General features: G+C 27.8%; 1 protein-coding gene across 3 annotated transcripts in view; it reads left to right on the top strand.

The window, feature by feature from the left end:
• LOC119601049 (MOB kinase activator-like 2) overlaps positions 1–21,244 on the top strand; it is a 165,692-nt gene that overhangs the window by 71,898 nt on the left and 72,550 nt on the right. Inside the window, exon 1 of one of the 3 annotated variants that reach the window (XM_037951743.1) lies at positions 8,448–9,103. The exons of the other annotated variants lie outside the window; for them this stretch is intronic. Within the exon in view, the coding sequence (XP_037807671.1) occupies positions 8,580–9,103 (524 nt within the window). The 5' untranslated portion in view covers positions 8,448–8,579. Of the gene's footprint in view, positions 1–8,447; positions 9,104–21,244 lie in introns of those variants that run through there. 3 annotated transcript variants of the gene reach the window in all.

Genomic DNA, 21,244 nt, shown 5'->3' with positions numbered 1-21,244 from the left:
ATGGTTAACATCGCCGTAAGCGAACCCGTCACCTCCAGTCTTCCAGACTAGAACACTAACCTACCGGAGGCCACAACCTATGGTTAAGATCGCTGTAAGGCGAACCACCTGTCAAAAAGTTAAAGCAGCATGATAGCTCGTTTGACAGTTAACCTTTTTGCAGGTTTTATCCGTTCCAAAATTGCCTATTTTTTAGAAAAAAAATTTTGGATGAAATTTTGTAAACAATAAACAGCTGTTGTGAACGAAATCAACTATTGTGAATGTACATAATATTTATGGAAAATTTACAATAGCACAATAGAAAGGGGGGAATAAAAATTGCACCAGAGATACATACAAGCCAAGGCGGTGCAAATGAGCAGCGGCTGGCCGCCGGTTATATTTAGCTCAAAAGCTTAAGCCGGCTTAAACGTGAAGGTTGGAATTGCACAGGTATTTCAGAAGATAATTTAACCAATTTGAAGAGAGTTGCCACTAATTTAAATTTTTATGGCAAATCTATGAATTCAAGAATCTGAAGTGGTTCGTTCGGTTTTCATACGTTCTCGAACGAATTTCTTTAAAACAAATTCTAAAATTTTTCATTAAATTTCTTTATTTATAGAAACAATTTTAAGAAATTTCTTTATTCATGAAAAATTTTCAATAAAATTCTTATCTTTAGCACACACTTTCTTTTAAACCTTACTATCTCATTATAGCAGTGTTTCGCTTATTATTTCGTCTTTATAGAATTTGTTTTTAGAAGAAAAGAAAAAACACATTTATAACGATATAAAAATTACCCACTTTATAAAGAAAATGTTCGAAAAAAACCCCAAATGTATTTGTTTTAGTTGTTGTTCATTTATTTTTGTTGTTTTTCTCTCTCGTTACGTTGCAAATGTAGCACACTTTTGTTCAAATATTCAATATTATTTTATTTACATTTACTACAAAAAAAGTGTTGGTAAGTTTGTATTTACTGTAGTAGTTGTTGTTGTTGCTACTGATGTTGCGCTTTTCTTACCAACACTATTTTATTATGTTTTTTGTCGTTGCTGTTGCTGTTTTTGCTGACACGCTTACTGACTTTACTTTGCAATAGTGTATACTCGTTGTTTTTGTATAAGTTTTCCATGACTTCATTCCCATACACAAACTACAATAACTTCAATGTAAAAATTATTTGCCATTCTACACGCTATTCGTGTAAAATACACAGCCACATATACAACAGTACTTTTTTTACACACTTCTACAATTTCCTCCCCAACTGTCAAATAATTGCAGTTATTGTTTTTGTTTTAATGCTTAAAACATATGTTTGTTGTTTGATATTTTCTCGGCTCCCAAAGTGTTAAAGAGAGTTATCACTCATTCACTGTTTTTTAACGCAATAACAGCTGGAATATTAAAATTAAACTGAGAGTAACTTTTACAAAAAAAAAAATATTCTAATAATCTGAACAGGACTGCCATATTGTCGTTTAATTTAAAAAAAGTTTTAGAAAGTTAGTTATTAGTTTGTTTTTGTTTTATTTATCGTTTTTAGGCTTCTTAACCTATATTTTTTCTCTAACTTTGTTTTTGTTAAGTTTGTAATGTATTTGTTTAATACAAATTTTTTGTTTTTATTTTAGAATAAATATTTAATAATGAAATTGGGTTATTGTCTTTTTAATCTTTTAAATTTTAAACAAATATTATAGTTTAATTCACTTAAAAATAGTTATTATCTTTTATTTATTTAATAAATTAAATAAGTGGTAGTTCTTCGTTTTGTTTTAGTTTCACAATGCTGTCGTTGGGTCTAGGTAAATAATAGTAGACGACATTGACTTTTTTCTTGTTCTTAAAAATGTTTAAATAATAAAATAAATAAAAAATGTTTTTTTTTTAACTTATAACAGTTTCAGAATAAATTCCATATTTTTTTTTTTTAATTTTTCATAAATTTTTTAAAATTTTCAAAATTTTGACCAAAATTTTCAAAATTTTTTCAATAAAAAGTCGATTTTTCATAAATCGCAAAAAGTCAAAAATACAAATGGGAAAAGTCGACATTTTGTTTTAACTTTAGAACCCTTGGCCTTAATTTCCAATAAAAATCGTTTAAAAAAGTCGATATTATACAAATAACCCAATATTCGACTATTTCTCGTAGTCGACTTTTTTTGTCCTAAGTCATCTAGATTTTAAGAAAAAAAGTTCAAGAATAGATTTTACAAACATACGTCGAAATTGATATTAAAAAGTTCAAAAAGTCGACTTTTCATAAAACACAAAGTTGAAAAGTCGCCTTTTTATATTTTATAAAGAGTCTATCTAAATCGCAAAAAGTCGACTTTTCAAAATTACAAATGCAAAAAGTCGACATTTTGTTTTAACCATAGAACCCTAGTCCTTATCTTAACAATTACAAATAAAAATTGTTGAAAAAATGCCGATATAAAAGAAGTTCGAAAAAAATCGAAGAATTGACTTTTTGTCGAAGTCGACTTTTTTGACCTAACTAAGTCGACTACAATATGTAAGAAAAAAATTGAAGAATCGATTTAGCAAATAAAAGTGGAAAAGAGCGATATTAAATACAGTTCGAAAAGTCGACTTTTAATAAAACACAAAAAGTCGACTTTTAATAAAACATAAAAAGTCGACTTTTCATAAATCGCAAAATGTTGAAAGAACAATTTTTCAAAAATACAAAAAGTCGACATTTTGTTTCAACTATAATATAAAACCCCTGTCCTTAACAATTTCCAATAAAAATAGTTGAAAAAAGAACTAGCTCTCGAACTGTGTTCCAAACAAGGTTTAGATTTATGAAAATTGGAACAAAAACCATTAAATAGAGAAGTGGTCCGTTCTATAGAACGAGAGTCATCTTCCTAACGCTTCTACAGAACCAGTTCAGAAGGTGACAATTTGATGCATTCCAGAACTAGTTCTAGACTTATTGCAAAGAACGTGTAAATGTTCTCCCAAGATTCCTACGTATAACTAGTTACGAGTGAGACAAATTCGAAAAGAAATTATTAAATAAAGAAGCGTTCTATAGAACTAAGTTCCACTCTATAACGCTTTCGCAGAACCAGTTCAGAAAGTGACAATTTTATTGTGCTCTAGAACAAGTTCTCTAAAGATTCCCTTAAACAAGTTCCGATGGATGCGAACAGAAATCATTAAATAAAGAACTGGTTCCCAAACAGTTCTATAAAACTAAGGTCGACTTTTCCACAGAACCAATTCAGAAAGTGATAATTTGATGTGCTCTAGAGAACTAATTGTGAATCGAATACAAAAGAACTAGTTCTCTACCCGTTCTGATGAAGACAAATTTTAACAGGAATCATTGATTAAAGAACTAGTTCCAGAACATTACCCTATAACTAGTGTAGATGCAAAAAAAGATTCTACAGAACTAGTTCCGAATATGACAGTTTCAAACAAAAATAATTAGTGTCAACGCCAAAACTGAACGAGTAATCATTCGTTCTAGAACTTGTTGTGAAACTAATACAAAAGAACTAGTTCTAGATATGTTTCAAAGAAGCTTTAAATGTTATCTAAAGCTTCCGTATTACTAGTTCCGAGTCTTACAAATTCGATCAAGTGTGACAAATTCGATCATTGATTAAAGAACTAGTTCCCTATAACCAGAGTCCATTTGTTCCAGAGTGACAAAATCGATTAAAGAACTAGTTCCAGAACAGTTCCCTAGAACTAGTGTAGATGTAAAGACGATTCTATATTCGAACAAAAATGATTGATTAAAATAACTAGTTCTAGAACAGTTACCTATTACAAGAGTGGATTAAATTATGATTCCACAGAACTAGTTCCGAAGTTGATATTTTCGAACAAACATAGTTGGACTTAATGTTCAGTTTCGAAGTAGATTTATAGAAAATTTGAAATTTATAGGACAGAATTTTCAGAAATTTCCTTAATAAAATAATTTATTTTAAAATTTTTATATAAATTTCCTAGAAAACGTTCTTTAAATTTCAAACTTTTAGAAACGAATTTTTCCCTTTTCAAAATAGCCTTTATTATTCGCCCTACACTGTTTTAACACCTCATACACTCAACCAAAAACTTATATAAACTTATATTTGTTTGTTTAATTTAGCTAAAATCATCATCATAAAAAAACACAACATTTAATAGCTCAATTAAGTAAAAGTACTATATAACTGGAAAAAAAAAAAAAAAAAAACAAATAAAAATGTAATTAAAGAAATTACTTAAATGATAGCGTTAATTTTTGTTAAACAAATAAATTAAAATTTTCATTTTTGCATAAACCAACTAACCAACCTCTTTCACATTTTTCTCTTCTCTGTCAACCTTTAGTTTGTTTTTGCATTTGGTAACCCTAAACTTTACAGCTATGCAGTTTTTCTGCTTCATTTCCTTTGACAAACACATGTTCTTCTATTGTTGTTAAAACACATACATATACATCTCCTCTCCCTCTTTTTCTCTTTTTATGCATCAGCTGTTTCCTTTTTATCATTCATACAGCAGTTATTACTTTGACATCTGTGTTGTTGTTTTTTTTTTTTAATTTCAATAATAACAACAACATTTAAGTTTAAAATTGGCAAGACTATTAATTACTTGGTCCAGTTCAATGGGATGTTATTTTTATGTTATTTTTGGCATTTATTTTTATTGTTAACTTTTATAGCCTTTGTTTTATTCTTCTCAGTTTCTATTTCTTCCTTTTTTACTTGTTACTGTTAGCATAAAGTTGATTTTCTTGCTCTCTTTTTTTCTCTCTATAATATAAATGACTGTTTGACCTTTAACGGTACTTGTTTTTTGAATGTGTTTTAATATTCCTGTTGTGGTACTTTTCTTGTCTTTTTTCTACTCTTTATATATCAGCAAAAGAAGAGTAATAAAATTATGAAATTTGCTCTTAAAATAAATATGAAGTAGATTTTGTCAATATTTCTTATAAAAGAATCTCTTACTTTATAGAGTTTTTAACACAAAATGGCTTGTCATTTCTTAAACTGAAAAATCTACTATTGTGAATGAAATTCATTAAAAATTTTACTAAATTTTTTATAATTTTTCTTTAAAATCATTTTTATAAACAAAGCAAACCAACCTCAAACATTAATATTATAATTATCACCATCCTCATCATTATTATCAGCAGCTAGTCATCATTTTTGTCATTCTTTGCTCTCTCCCTTTCTCTCTTTGAAACATTGACATGACAGCAACAACAAGTCACATCTAATAAATGTGATGAAATGTTGAAATCTTAAAAACAAACAAAATATGAATAAAAACATTAATAAATAAAGAACAAAATTTCATAGATGAAGGTTAAAGAGACGGAAATAATATTTATTTTATTATTTTTTTCATAAACGAAACAAAACAACAATAATATGTATAATTTTATAGCTTAAAAAGTGTTGTACCGTTTTATGGCTAGTTATTTTTATTTTAATGTTCTTTTTTTTTCTTAATTTGAAACAAAATTGTTATTTATATTTTTAATAAAATTTTTAAAAGATTTTTATCTCGAAGTATTTTAAACAAATTAAAAGTTGTTTCATTTTATCCCTAAGTATCTTTAAAACAACTAAAATTTATTTATTAGTTAGTTATCAGGGAGAGTTTCTGTTGAGTTTTATTAAAATCTGATAATAAATTTCAAAATTTGAACTTTGACCTTTTGTAAGAAAAGTTATTGAAATTAAACAAAATCTGTTGATTTTTTTCTATTTATAATAAAATTTAAATAGCAGAGAATACTTAAGTTATGTTTCATCTAAATCCAATAATAAATTTCAAAAGTTGACCTTTGACCTGTTAAGGAAATGTTTAAAAACAAATCAAATTAGTTGAAATGTCGATAAAATTTTCTATTTATAATAAAATTTTGATAACAGTTAATATTTTTCTTAAGTTTCATCTAAAGTTTCATCAATTTCAAAAGTTGACCTTTGACCTGTTAAGGAAATTATTAAAACCAAAGCAATTTAGTTGAAAATTGCAATAAAAATTTTCTATTTATATATTTTTGTTAACATTTAGATGAATCCAATAATAAATTTCAAATGTTCACCTTTGACCTGTTAAGGAAATGTTTAAAATCAAATCAATTAGTTGGAAATTTCGATAAAATTTTCAATTTATAATACAATTTCTATAACAGATAATATTTTTGTAAAATTTCATTACAATCTAATAAAAAATTTCAAAGTCGACCTTTGACCTAGTATGGGAATGATTAAAACTTAAACAATTTCGTTAAAATATAGAAAAAAATATATTTGTGTTAAATTTCATCAAAATCCAATAAAAATTTTAAAAGTTGACCCTTGACATGAAGGGGAAATTATTAAAATTTTAAAAATTTTATAAAAAAAAATTTGAAAAAATGTTTAATTTATAGAATTATTTTAACAAAATTTCTCTATCTGTAAAATCTTTCTTTATTTATTAGAAAATTTTAGTTCAATTTCTTGTTTGAACTTCCAGTAACTGCTAGATAAGCTAAAGACGACTCACCATCGCCATTTATGACTTAAACAAAACCCTCGGGTGGTAATTTTTGTACATGACTTACCCTGATGTTGCAGATTGTCGGGATAGTTCCTGGGCAATATTACCTAGAGACATATTTGGTAGTCCGAATTCCTTTAAAATTTACAAGATCTTTTTTCCCTACAACTGGGACACTCTGTGGCAAGTCAGGTATGAACTGAGTAAATCCCAAACATTCGCGGAGAAAAGTAGAGTAATCCACCGGTCATATAAAGATTTCACCAACAAATTTTATCCAACGAATCGGAATTCGTATTATGGCCGTCGATACCTCCACCCGTACCCGAGAAGTCATTATACTTCTTCAGTTTATAGTCCCGGCAGACTAGAGATAATGTTTGCACCTCCTTACACCAAGATGTTCACTAAGATAACAATATTCCGGGACCCGTGAATAGGGTGTATACGATCCTATATACTGAATCCTTATAGATAGCAAAGTCGATTTAGAAATGTTCATCTGTCTATATATTGAAATTAAACTGATATCTCCGGAATGCAAAAGCTTGAATAATTCAGATTAGATATGATTTCGGGAAGTTTTCTATATAAAATCAGCCAAATCGGTCCATAAGTAATGGATATATGAGCAAAATTCAAAGAAAACTCATGATTGTGTATCATATATCTTTTCAAAAGAAAGATATTCGAATAATTTATATCTCTTTCAAAAACGTTCTAAATATTCTAAGACCTCTGATAAAATCCGAAAAACATTTAGGTATTTCGTAAAAACTATAATGACCTTGTTCAACAAAAACGAAAAAAAAAAATGAACAAAATAAAATTCAGTAGCAAATCGTCAAAATAGCTTCAACATGATGTAACAGATTTTGACCTAATAAAATGTTCTTTTAGACAAAAAAAATATATAAATATTTATAACAAATTTAAACAACAAAATATTGTGTTAAACAAAAGATGAAATCAAAAAAAAAAAAAAAACGATGACAGTGTGAACGATGCTATACAGCAAAAAGCAAAATGTATTTATCCATGTGTCATATTGACAAGTTAGAAAAAAATGTCTTAACATTTTTACGGTTTATTACTGTTTTTTCCTACTTTTTTGTTATAATTATAAAGCTATTTTTATTAAAAACATTTTTTTGCAGTTTTATTAATAGCATTTTCTTACGTTGACTTTAGGTATTTCCTATTAACAACACTATTGTTATTTGTAGATTTTTCTTTTTTGGCATTTCATTTTATGCCTTTTCTTTTGCTCAAAAAAGCCCTTTAAAGCAAAATAGAAAGAAATTAAGAAGAAAAGACAAAGCAGCATACACAGCAGCATAGCAAAATGAAAGTGTCAATGTCACCTGCTTTGCTCATTTATCTTCATTAAGCAAAATGGCAGTGAAAATAACACACTAATACATTTACAACAAAATACACCTCTCACTCACTCACTCATTCATTTTTACTCAAACTCACCTATTCAAAATTTTTACACTAATTTTTCTATATATTTAAAATTAAAATGATGGTGTGATTTCTTTTGTTGTTTTTTAAAATATATATTTTTACTTTGATGCTAAAATTCATTCAAATGTTTTCTTTAATTTGTATATATTCGTTGTTGTTGTCATCCTCTCTACGCTCTAAAACATTTGCGAATGTTTAGCAAAAACAAAAAAAAATTCATTAACGTCACTACAAGTTCCTGTTATTCTTGCATAAAAGAGAAGAAAAAGAAGAAAACAAATAATAATACGGGATTTTAAATCATTTCAACAATTTAAGTTTATTTTTACTAAAATTTGTTGTATTTTTAATGAGTTTTTTGTTATTGTAATTAAAAACAAAATAATTACAATATTTTAAACAATAAAATATAAAATTTTATAAAAAAATCAAAAACAAAAAGTGCTAATTAAACCAAAAGACAACCAAGACTTCAAAATTTGTAATTTAAAAAAAATGCAAATTTTTTTTATAAAAAACATGACTCATATTTGTTTTATATGATTTTTTTGTAGTTCATAACAAGTTATTGTCTATTTAACACAGAATTTATGTGTTTTTGTTGTTGTCCCGGTATTATATTTAATCTAAGCACTTCATCATCTGCTAACACTTGTTTAGCCAGCAACAATTCTAGTCCTTTGTCATCGCCCGTTACCTCCACCACTTTTACAAACACAATTAGCGAGACAAACGTCATAACCTCAGAGTGTTTATTTATGGGTGGCGTGTTATCATTATTTTCTTCTGCACCACCAGCGGTAGCTAATTCCTCAAATGTTTTGCAAAAAAACGGCAATAATCCTAACAACAACAATAATAATAAGAATAACAACAATTCTTCAGCTGCCACCACCATAACAACAAGTGATGTGTCATCCTCTTCAAATGTATCACAGATGCGTCAACCTGCCTTACTCCCTTTATCAGCAATACAAAAACAGCAGCAACAAAATATTTATACAAAAAATCAGCAACAACAGAAACAACAACTTCATCATAACAACAACAACAGCAGCAACAATCGTCGTCATCAATCGTTGACAAGTTATATGCTGTTTAACGGATTTCACATGTACGCATTTTCCTAAGTATATGATGTTATTGTTATATGCTTCCCTCTCTCTTTTTCTTTCTTCTCTTACTCTTTGCTACTTTCTTTACCGCTTAACAGGTATGGAAAATTGAAATTTTGACTTGGACTAAGTGGTCTTGTGGACTAGTCTTTGCACTAGTCATCAAACTGTGTCTGGACTACATAATAAACTATTGCCTGGACTATAGAATAGACTATAGTCTGGACTATAGAATAGACTATAGTCTGGACTATAGAATAGACTATAGTCTGGACTATAGAATAGACTATAGTCTGGACTATAGAATAGACTATAGTCTGGACTATAGAATAGACTATAGTCTGGACTATAGAATACACTATAGTCTGCACTATAGAATAGACTATAGTCTGGACTATAGAATAGACTATAGTCTGGACTATAGAATAGACTATAGTCTGGACTATAGAATAGACTATAGTCTGGACTATAGAATAGACTATAGTCTGGACTATAGAATAGACTATAGTCTGGACTATAGAATAGACTATAGTCTGGACTATAGAATAGACTATAGTCTGGACTATAGAATAGACTATAGTCTGGACTAAAGAATAAACTATAGTCTGGACTAAAGAATAGACTATAGTCTGGACTAAAGAATAGACTATAGTCTGGACTATAGTCTAGACTATAGAATAGACTGTAGTCTAGACTATAGAATAGACTATAGTCTAGACTATAGAATAGACTATAGTCTAGACTATAGAATAGACTATAGTCTAGACTATAGAATAGACTACAGTCTACACTATAGAATAGATTATAGTCTACACAATAGAATAGATTATAGTCTACACAATATAATAGATTATAGTCTGGACTATAGAATAGACTATAGTCTGGATTTTAGTTTATTTTTAGTTTATTTTATTTATTTTAGTTTATTTAGTTTATTTATAGACTATAGAATAGACTATATTCTGGACTATGGAATAGATTATAGTATACACTATAGAATAGATTATAGTCTGGACTATAGAATAGATTATAGTCTGGAGTATAGAATAAACTATAGTCTGGACTATAGAATAGATTATAGTCTAGACTATAGAATAGATTATAGTCTGGAGTATAGAATAGACTATAGTCTAGACTATAAAATAGACTATAGAATGGGCTATAATCTAGACTATAGAATAGACTATTGTCTGGACCATAGAATAGACCATAGTCTGGACCATAGAATAGACTATAGTCTGGACTATAGAATAGACTATAGTCTGGACTAAAGAATAGACTATAGTCTGGACTAAAGAAAAGACTATAGTCTGGACTAAAGAATAGACTATAGTCTGGACTAAAGAATAGACTATAGTTTGGACTATAGAATAGACTATAGTCTGGACTATAGAATAGACTATAGTCTGGACTATAGAATAGACTATAGTCTGGACTATAGAATAGACTATAGTCTAGACTATAGAATAGACTATAGTCTAGACTATAGAATAGACTATAGTCTAGACTATAGAATAGACTATAGTCTAGACTATAGAATAGACTATAGTCTAGACTATAGAATAGACTATAGTCTACACTATAGAATAGATTATAGTCTACACAATAGAATAGATTATAGTCTACACAATAGAATAGATTATAGTCTGGACTATAGAATAGAGTATAGTCTGGATTTTAGTTTATTTTTAGTTTATTTTATTTATTTTAGTTTATTTATAGACTATAGAATAGACTGTAGTCTAGACTATGGTCTATAGACTATAGAATGGGCAATAATCTAGACTATAGAATAGACTATTGTCTGGACCATAGAATAGACTATAGTCTGAACTATAGAATAGACTATAGTCTAAATGGTAGAATAGACTAGTATTATAGTATTGAATAAGTACTTAAATCTGTCATTGGGGTACTGCTCTATGATTCGATATTAAAAATGACTATAAAAAATACAATAATACAAAATTTTCCATCCCTGCTGCTTAAACTAATGATGCTGTTGTGCTGCTTATTGTTCCTTTTTGCGCTTCTATTGTTTATTTGTATTGTTCCTTGTATTTGACAGCTGGCAAGAGTGATAAGTAATTATCGAATACTTTTTTTCTTAATATTGTTGCTGATTTTCTTCTTTTTATTAATTTTGTGTATTTTGCGCTTAATTTAACCTGATATAAAATGGGGATAATGTGTGGTATATATAAAGGCCTAAATTCTTTGCTAAATACCTAGTTGGAATGGTATTTTAGTAATGGCGGGCCTATTGATTTTTTTTAGACTTGTTCTATTTTCGTAAACAAAAAAATGTCAAATGACATTTTTACGTTAATTAACTCAGAAACATAAAATGAGGCAATTTGTTGGTTAGTGTTGCCAATTTTATAAAGGGATTAAAGCGATTTTTTAAGGAAATTTAATAAGTCAAAGATTTTCCATATTTTCAAGAAGCATAGATATGATTATGTCAGTGTAGTTAATGTTAATGAAAAAACCAAGAATTTCTTATGTTCCGACATTTTTTCTGCTAACTGCTAGTTTGTTTAAATACATTATTAACGTACCTATCTACTTCTAGTATAACTTTATACACTGTAATATTTATTAACTAGATATCTGCTTTTGTTGTTGTTATTGCTGTTTCCATTCAATAGAAGAGTGTTATAAAATTGTGGCAAAAACTAAATTTCACACGCTGTTACACATTTGAATTGTTTGTTTCTTGCGACAGACTTTCAAGCAAAAAAAAAAAATACCAACAAAAACTAAGCAGAAATATTACACTAACAAACTGTAGCAAATAATAGACAATTTAAGATATTGTTAAACCAAAAATAGTTAGACAGACTTGTTATTGTTGTTGTTGGGTTTGTTAAATCGAAAAAAAAAACAACTAAGACTTTATGATGAAATCGACAAATTTTTATGTACAAAATAAATCAATTTAATATAAGTACAACTAGATATTATTATGTGGTTGGCAATCAAAAGGGTACACTTAGAGAAAAATAGATGTAGACTACTTGTCAGGGTTATGGAATATAAATTATACAGGACAATAGAATACACTGTTATCTTGACTACAAAATATACTATAGTCTTAGATTAGACTATAGTCTGGACTATAGAATAGACTATAGTCTAAGATTAGACTATAGTCTTAGATTAGACTATAGTCTGGACTATAGAATAGACTATAGTCTGAACTATAGCCTGGGCTATGGAATAGATTATAGCATGGACTATGGAATATACTATAGCCTGGACTATAGAATAGACTATTATTATTAGATTATAGAATAGACTATTATTATTAGATTATAGAATAGACTATAGTCTGGGCTATAGAATATACTATAGTCTGAACTATAGAATAGCCTATAGAATATACTATAGTCTGAACTATAGAATAGCCTATAGAATATACTATAGTCTGAACTATAGAATAGACTATAGTCTGGACTATAGAATAGACTATAGAGAATAGTCTGGACTATAGAATAGACTATAGTCTGAACTATAAAGTATACTATAGTCTACTCTATAGTCTATAGAGTATACTATAGTCTAGACTATAATCTAGAGTATAGAATTGACTATAGTCTGTACTATAGAATAGACTATAGCCTGGACTAGAATAGACTATAGTTTGGACTATAAAATAGACTATAGAATAGACTATAGTCTGTACTATAGAATAGATTATAGTCTGTACTATAGAATAGACTATAGTCTGCACTATATAATAGACTATAGCCTGGACTATAGAATAGACTATAATCTGAACTATAGAATAGACTATAGTCTGAACTATAGTCTATAGAGTATACTATAGTCTACTCTATAGTCCAGACTATAATCTAGAGTATAGAATTGACTATAGTCTGTACTATAGAATAGACTATAGCCTGGACTAGAATAGACTATAGTTTGGACTATAAAATAGACTATAGTCTGGACTATAGAATAGACTATAGTCTGTACTATAGAATAGACTATAGTCTGTACTATAAAATAGACTATAGTCTGGACTATGGAAAAGACTATAGTCTGGACTATGGAAAAGACTATAGTCTGGACTATAGAAAAGACTATAGTCTGGACTATAGAATAGACTATAGTTTGGACTATAGAATATACTATAGTTTGGACTATAGAATAGCCTATAGTCTGAACTATAGAATAGACTATAGTCTGGACTATAGAATAGACTATAGTCTGGACTATAGAATAGACTATAGTCTGGACTGGATTATAGTTAGTCTATAGCCTGAACTTTAGTCAATTAATAGTCTGAACTATTGTCAATCTTTAGCCTGGAATATAACCTGCAAATATATCGTTTTTCTAAGTGTATTTAAAATGTTATTTTAACATTTAACAAGTCAGTTCTGTAGTTTTTTTAATGAATTCTTTAAAGATCCGTTAATTTATTAATTATAAAAAACAAGAATTTTAGACTTTTTTGGTTTTGTTATTAAAGGAAGTTTAGTTAACTATTAGTTAACAATTAGTTTAAGTCACAGTTTAATTAAATACTGAAACCAAGGTAAAATTAAGCAATTTATAATAAATAATTTCCAAATGCAGTTAATAAATTTGTTTAAACAATTAAAGGAAAATTTTGAAATTATTTAAAAAATATCCGCCATAAAATGTATTTTAAACAAAATCACTGGCAATAAACTTTAACTGATTGTTATTTGTCTTAAACATTTTGCAAAAAAAGAATTTATATATTTCATAAAAAAACTATATAACAAATTTTCTAGGAAACATGTGAAAATAATAAATTATTTTTTCCTGCAATTCCAAACATTTTTATATATGTGAACACATATTTTTTATAAATATGTAGAACAAATTAGAAATGTGTATGGAATTTTTGTGTTATTTTTTCTTTCCAATATTGTAAAAGACCTTCTAATAAAATTTCCTTTTCTTCTTTCTCTTGCCATAAATAAATAATTTTATTTGGTTGCCATGCGTGCGCCAAAATTTAATATTTTTTTTTTTTTATATTTTTGGCTTTAGATTTAATCTTTGGTAATTTATAACAATTTTTTGTTTTGGCATTGCAGTTGAAAAAAAGGAACATTGAATTTACAATTATTACATTTTGTTGTTGTTTTATGAAAAAATGCGTAGAATGTTTAATAAAATTAAATTTAATAGCATTTTACAAAATGTATGTCAATTTTGTTATGAATAAGTTTTAGCTTGTCATAAAAATGTCATAAAATTTTTGTAATAATCATTTTAATTATTTTCCAGTAAACAAAACTTTTGTAGAATTTTTAATGTATAATATAATAAAATATGACAATAAATAAATATTTTTCCTAAAAATTAGCTGGATATTTTAGCAATAAAAAGTTGAGATTGTTTTAAAAGATTTTATAATGAGAGAGTTTTTGTCTATCTTAAAAGAGTTGTGGGTTATTTTGAAATCATCAAGAGAGAGAGAAAGAGGGAGATTTTGCGACAAGTCACACCATTAAAAGATTACTAACAAGTTACTTTTTACATTACTTGGGGTTACTTAAGTGATAATTGAAGAAGGTTTAAAGTTTGGTCTATAGTCAGGACTATAGTTATTGTATATTTTCGAATATAGTCAGTCTATAGTCTGGACTATAGTTAGTCTAAAGTCTGGACTATAGTTAGTCTATTGCCTGGACTAGAGTCTAGACTATAGTCAGTCTATAGTGTGGACTATAGTCTGTCTATAGTATGAACTATAGTCTGTCTAAACTATATAGTCAGGCTTAATGCTGGACAATAGTCATTCTATAGTCCGGACTATAGTAAGGCTGAACTATAGTCAGGCTAAATACTGGACTATAGTCATTCTATAGTCTGGACTATAATCCGTTCATATTCTGATCTAAACTTAGTAAAAGTGTAGACTATAGTCAGTCTATAGTCTGGACTCTAGTCAGTATATAATCAGTCTATAGTCTTGATTATAGTCAGTCTATAATCTGGACTATAGTTAGCCTATAGTCTGGACTGTAGTCAATCTACAGTCTGGACTATAGTCAGTTTATAGGCTGATCTATAGTTAGTAAAAGTGTAGACTATAGTCAGTCTATAGTCTGAATTATAATCAGTCTATAGTCTAGACTATAGACAGTCTATAGTCTAAACTATAGTCAGTCGATAGTCTGGACTGTAGTCAGTCTATAGTTTGGACTATAGTCAGTTTATAGCCTGGACTATAGTTGGTCTATAGACTAGACTATAGTTAGTTAATCTGGACTATATTCAGTCTATAATCTTGACTATAGTTAATCTATGGTCTGGCCGTAGTCAGTCTGTAGACTGTACTAGTCTGGACTATAGTCAATCTATAATCAGTCTATAGTCTGGACTATAGACAGTCTATAGTTTGGACTATAGTTAGTTTATAATCTGGACTATATTCAGTCTATAATCTTGACTATAGTTAAACTATGATCTGGACTGTAGTCATTCTACAGTCTGGACTATAGTCTGTACTATGATTAGCTTGATCTATAGTAAGAAAAGTATAGACTATAGTCTGTCTATAGTCTGGACTGTAGTCAGTCTATAGTCTGGACTATAATCAGACTATAGTCTGGACAATAATCAATCTATAGATGGATTTTAGTCAGTCTATAGTCTGGATGTTGGTCAGTCTATAATCAGGACTATAGTTAGTCTATAGTCTGGACTGTAGTCAGTCAACAGTCTGGACTATACTCAGTCGAAAGTCTGAACTATAGTCATTCTATAGACTGGACTATAATTAGCTTCAAGTCTGATCTATAGTTAGTAAAAGTAAAGACTATAGTCAGCCTAAAGTCTGGACTATAGTCAGTCAATAGTCTGGACTATAGCCAGTCTATAGTCTGGACTATATTAGCCTATAGTCTGACTGTAGTTAGTCTATAATCTGGACTATAGTTAGTCTATAGTCTGGACTATTGTTAGTCTATAGTCAGTCTGTAGTCTGGACTACATTCCGTTTGTAGTCTTGACTATAGTCAGTCTGAACAATAGTTAAGACTATTGTCTTGACATGAACATTATGACAAGCCATTTAATTATCCCTATGTTAGATTACTTTGGATGTGTAAAGTATACAATTGGCTATTATTTGCATATAAAATTAGTGAAATAATTCCTAAACTGTTTCTACAGTTTATGAAACCTCTATGGAATTAGTTATTAGTAAAAACTACTATTACTTTCAATAGGAAACAAAGAAAACCAAATATAACTTTTTCTTAAAAAACAAAATAAATTACTATTAACTTTTTTTCTACGTCTTTTTTCCTCCTATAATTATATTTGGTTTATGCAAATTCTTTTAAAGAAATTGAGGTCATAAGTTTTTCTTATTTTACACAATAAACACAAATTTTCAAAAAAAATTAAAGTGAGCAAATTGCTGAAACCACAAACATTTTGGTTAAAAAAAAAAAAAAACAACAGATTTCTATTTCGTTAAGAAAGAAAACCAAAAGTAATGTTAAAACTTATGGTAATTTTGGTGCTAAAATTACAAGCCTTTAGTAGGATTGAAACATTATTATAGTGTTACAGTGACCCATATTAATGAATGGCGACTATAATTTATTATGAATTGGATTTGCACATTTTAACAAATGACAATGTTCCCCAAAGAAAAAAAAAAACAAAAACAAATACGCCTTCAACTATTTAAACAATACACCAGAAATAATATGTAATCTTGAAATTATACTTTAAAGATGTTAAATGAAAACACGCCAAAGGGAAATTGAAAAAAGAAAAACAATAGTTTTTGTTAAAAAAAATGGAAATTTTTCATTTCAAAAGTAATTTTCACATTTAACCACAAGAAAAAAATAATAGCATACAAAATAATAAACTTAAACATTGTAATCGTTAAAAAATTATGTTGTAAATAAGTATTCTTTTACGTAAAAACAAATACAACGAAGTAGTAAACAAAAGGTAGTTATTTACAAGGTTGTGTTTTATAGTAGTATAGCAAGCAGTACGTAGTTGATGTGTAAGTGGGTGGTTTGGCAATACTATAAATAATAACAGTAGAAAAACATAAAAACAAAGAAAATTCCATAAATTAAAAGCGAAAAAGAAAAAAACAACAAGAAATCATGAGTTATAAAGGCAATAATAAGTAAACATAAGGGAAATACTTACAAAAGAAATAAAGAAAAACAAAATAACAACAATAAACTTAAAGTTAGTGGAAACTACCTTTAAAGGAACTAATAACAAAGGTTTTAATAATAGAAAATTGTTAAAATTAAATTAACAGTCGCTTGGAAAAACTGAAATAAAAAACAAATTAGGTTTTAAGGGAATATAGTAGTAGTTTTACATTTAAATTTTATTAAATTGTCAACAAAAGTTACCAAAATTAAATAAAACTTATTTAATTAGTTAATAGAATCTTATGTAAACTTAACATTAAATTATTATCTAACATTTTTTTTTACAAAAAATTAGCAAATATTTTAAAATGCTAATTTGTTTTAATAAACAATTAAAGTTTATTATTTAGTTTAACATATTTCTACACAATTGCAAATTATTATTAATTATTTACTTTAACAATAAGTTAATTTTTCAATATATTCAAGCAAAACAGTAGTTTTATTATTTAAAATATTAAACAATGATTTGTATTATTTGCAAAAACTTTAAGAAATATGTATATATAAACAGAGTTGCAAAAGTTCCCTTTAAATAGGTTTTAAAAGTAGAAAATAAGGTCATGATAATTCCAGGGATCCATAAGGAACTAGTAATTTTTAAATAGAGAAATTTATTTTAATCCAATAATAAAATACAATTTAAAACAATTTGTTAAACAAAGAAAAGTCAATTGTTTACTTTATATGTCCCGGGTAAACAAATACAGGGTCAATTGAAACTTATACTTATACTAAGTAATCTAGAAAGTAATCTCAATAAGTTCTATAACTATTCTAACTATTCTATAGTTAAGACAAAAATTCGACTTTTCAACTTTTTGCAATATATGAAAAGTCGACTTTTCGACTTTTCAGAAAGTTTTGAAAAGTAGATTTGTCGATTTGTACTAAGTAATCTCCTTTATCTACCACAAGAATTTCACTTGTAATAAATGATCTGACCACTATTAATAGGATTCTATAGTAAAGACAAAAAGTCGACTTTTCAACTTTTTGCAATATTTATATGAAAAGTCGACTTTTTACAAAGTTACGTATAAAGTAGATTTTTCGGTTCGAGTAAAGTAGACTTTTTAGAAATAGTGACTTTTGACTTTTTGCGACAAATTTGACATTTTCCGACATATTTCGACTTTTATCCACAAAATTTAACATTCGACCATTTTGCTTACAAGATAGTCGACTTTTAGACTTTATTAGGACATAAAGTCGACTTTTTTTGGCAAAAAGTCGATTGTTTAAATCGATAATAGTCAGTCTATAGTATGGATTATATTCAGTCTATGACATTCCCTTTAGTCTAGACTATAGTCAATCTAAAGTCTGATAAAATCTGTAAATAGTCTGTACTGTAGTCTGGACTATAGTTAGTCCTTAGTCTGGACTATAGACTATAGTCAGTCTGGGCTATAGTTAAGACTATTGTCTTGACATGAACATTATGACATGCCATTAAATTGGCCCTGTTGTAGACTACTTGGTAACTTATTTCGAATTTTATCCACAAAATCGACTATTTTCTTACAAGTTGACTATCTTGTAAGAAAATTTTCGACTTTATTAGGACACAAAGTCCACTTTTTTTCAAATAAAGGTCGATTGTTCAAATCGATTTAAGATGGTCGGCTTATTAACCTAATTAGGACAAATAGTAGACTTCGACTTTTTGCGACAAATTGTCGATTTTTGGAAGTTTTTTTATAACGATTTTTTCCGACTTATTTCGACTTTTATTCACAAAATTGATCATTCGACTATTTTTCTTACAAAATAGTCAACTTTTCGACTTTATTTTATTTTTTTTTTCAACAAAAAGTCGATTGTTCAAATCGATTTAAGATAGTCGTCTTTTTAACCTAATTAAGACAAATAGTAGACTTCGACTTTTGGCAACAAATTGTCGATTTTTCGCACATTTTTAATGACGACTTATTTGGACTTTATTAGGACATAATAATTGACTTCGACTGTTTTCGACAAAAAGTCAATTTGCTCAAAAGTCGACTTTTATTCATAAAATTTATTATTCGTCTTTTTTCTTACAAGATAGTCAGTCTACTTTATTGGGACATAAAGTCGACTTTAAGAGAGTCGACTTTTTAATTTAATTAGGACAAATAGTAGACTTCGACTTTTGACAACAAATTGTCTATTTTTCGTAATTTTTTTAATGAAGACTTTTTCCGACTTATTTCCATTTTTAACCACACATAGTCGACTTATCGACATTATTAGGACATAATAATTGTCTTCGACTATTTTTGACAAAAAGTCAATAGTTCGAAAGTCGACTTTTATTTAGGACAAATAGTAGACTTCGACTTTTGACAACAAATTGTCGATTTTTCGTAATTTTTTTAATGACGACTTTTTCCGACTTATTTCCACTTTTAACCACACATAGTCGACTTATCGAATGTATTAGGACATAATTATTGTCTTCGACTATTTTCGATAAAAAGTCAATATGTAGTTCGAAAGTCCACTTTTCGTATCCTAGTTATTTTAGATATTCTAGATTCTACTTCAGTTCTAAAGGATTATGTTCTAAACTATTTTTTCCAACTTAGTTCGAGTTTTTCCACAAATTCGATCGAGTTTAAGACTATTTTCGAAAAAAAAGTCGATTGTTCGAAAGACGACTTTTCGTAACCTTGATCAAATTTCAATGAAATTAAAGATATTATATATTCTACTTCAGTTCTAAAGGATAAGGTTCTAAACGACATATTCCAACTTAGTTTGAGTTTTTTCCGCAAAATTAATCGAGTTTGCGACTTCATTAGGACATAAAGTTGACGGTTTTCTACAGAAATTCTATCGTTCGAAAGTCGATTTATAGAAATCTAGATATTAGGGGTTGTTATGAGGATTTAGCTATAATTCCAACGAATTCAAACAAGATTATATTTCAGTTCTAAAGGGTCACATTTTATTTTTGTCATTTCTCGAATAGGAGAGAAATTGCAATTTTGACAGATTTTGAAATGTCATTTCCGATAGTAATAACAAAAGTAGTACTAATTTTTAGGAAATTTTCTGAAACGAGACAATTTTTAATAAGTTAATAACTTTTCAAAAAATGTTTAAGTTTTTTATATCTCTTACAATTACTAAATTATAGTTAAATCTCTTTCTGTCTACATAACGGTAAATCTATATAAAAATTTTCCTAAAACTACACACCCATACCAGCTACCAGTCATAAAAAATTTACTTATTTGACTTTTTGTTGAAAAAAATTATAAAAAAAAACTTTGACATTTTGTTTAACTCAACAAAAGACATTTAACTTAATGCCTCTTAAGCTGTAAAATAAACTTAAGAAATCTGACTAAATCTTTTCCTTAAGAAAAACTAAAATACATTAAATCTTAGACAAAAAAGACCTTAATTATTATTGTCATATTTCACAATAAAGTGAATAAGCTGGAAGATAGATACAAAAGAAAAACAAATTTATATATTTAAATAAACTGTATATTTATCACCTTGAACTTGATACAACCTTTTTATTTTTACAGCAATTAAATGAATTTTCAAACGGTAGTTTGAGCTGCTCAGCTAAAATAACTTTTCTAACATTTTATTGTCTTATCATAATTTTAATAACCCGTCATCAAATAGCTAGAGAGTCAGTGTGTTTTTTTTGTAATAAATGTTTATAGTGGTTTGACACTTGCTGTTTGTTGTTGTTGTTATTATTATTACATCAGTTAAGTTCTATCTTTCATTAACATTAATTTGACACTTGATGACATTTGTGACTTTTTTTTGTTTGTTTGTTTGCATTGTTTTTTCTATTTGCCACAACGCAAAATAAAGTGTATAAATACCAACAAAATTCATATACTCTAAGTACAGTTAGCTGTGTTGCTCTTTGCTCTTATGTTTATATGTATATGTAAATATCCACATAGTTGTATTTGAAAAGTACTTTTGCACTTGCTG

Source organism: Lucilia sericata, unplaced genomic scaffold (genome assembly GCF_015586225.1).
Source record: "Lucilia sericata isolate MDLA Ls3-8-SP2 unplaced genomic scaffold, ASM1558622v1 Contig000140F_arrow, whole genome shotgun sequence".
Classification (NCBI taxonomy): domain Eukaryota; kingdom Metazoa; phylum Arthropoda; class Insecta; order Diptera; family Calliphoridae; genus Lucilia; species Lucilia sericata.
The sequence above is the reverse complement of the archived record's forward strand: the minus strand, read 5'-3'. Positions and strand labels throughout refer to the sequence as shown.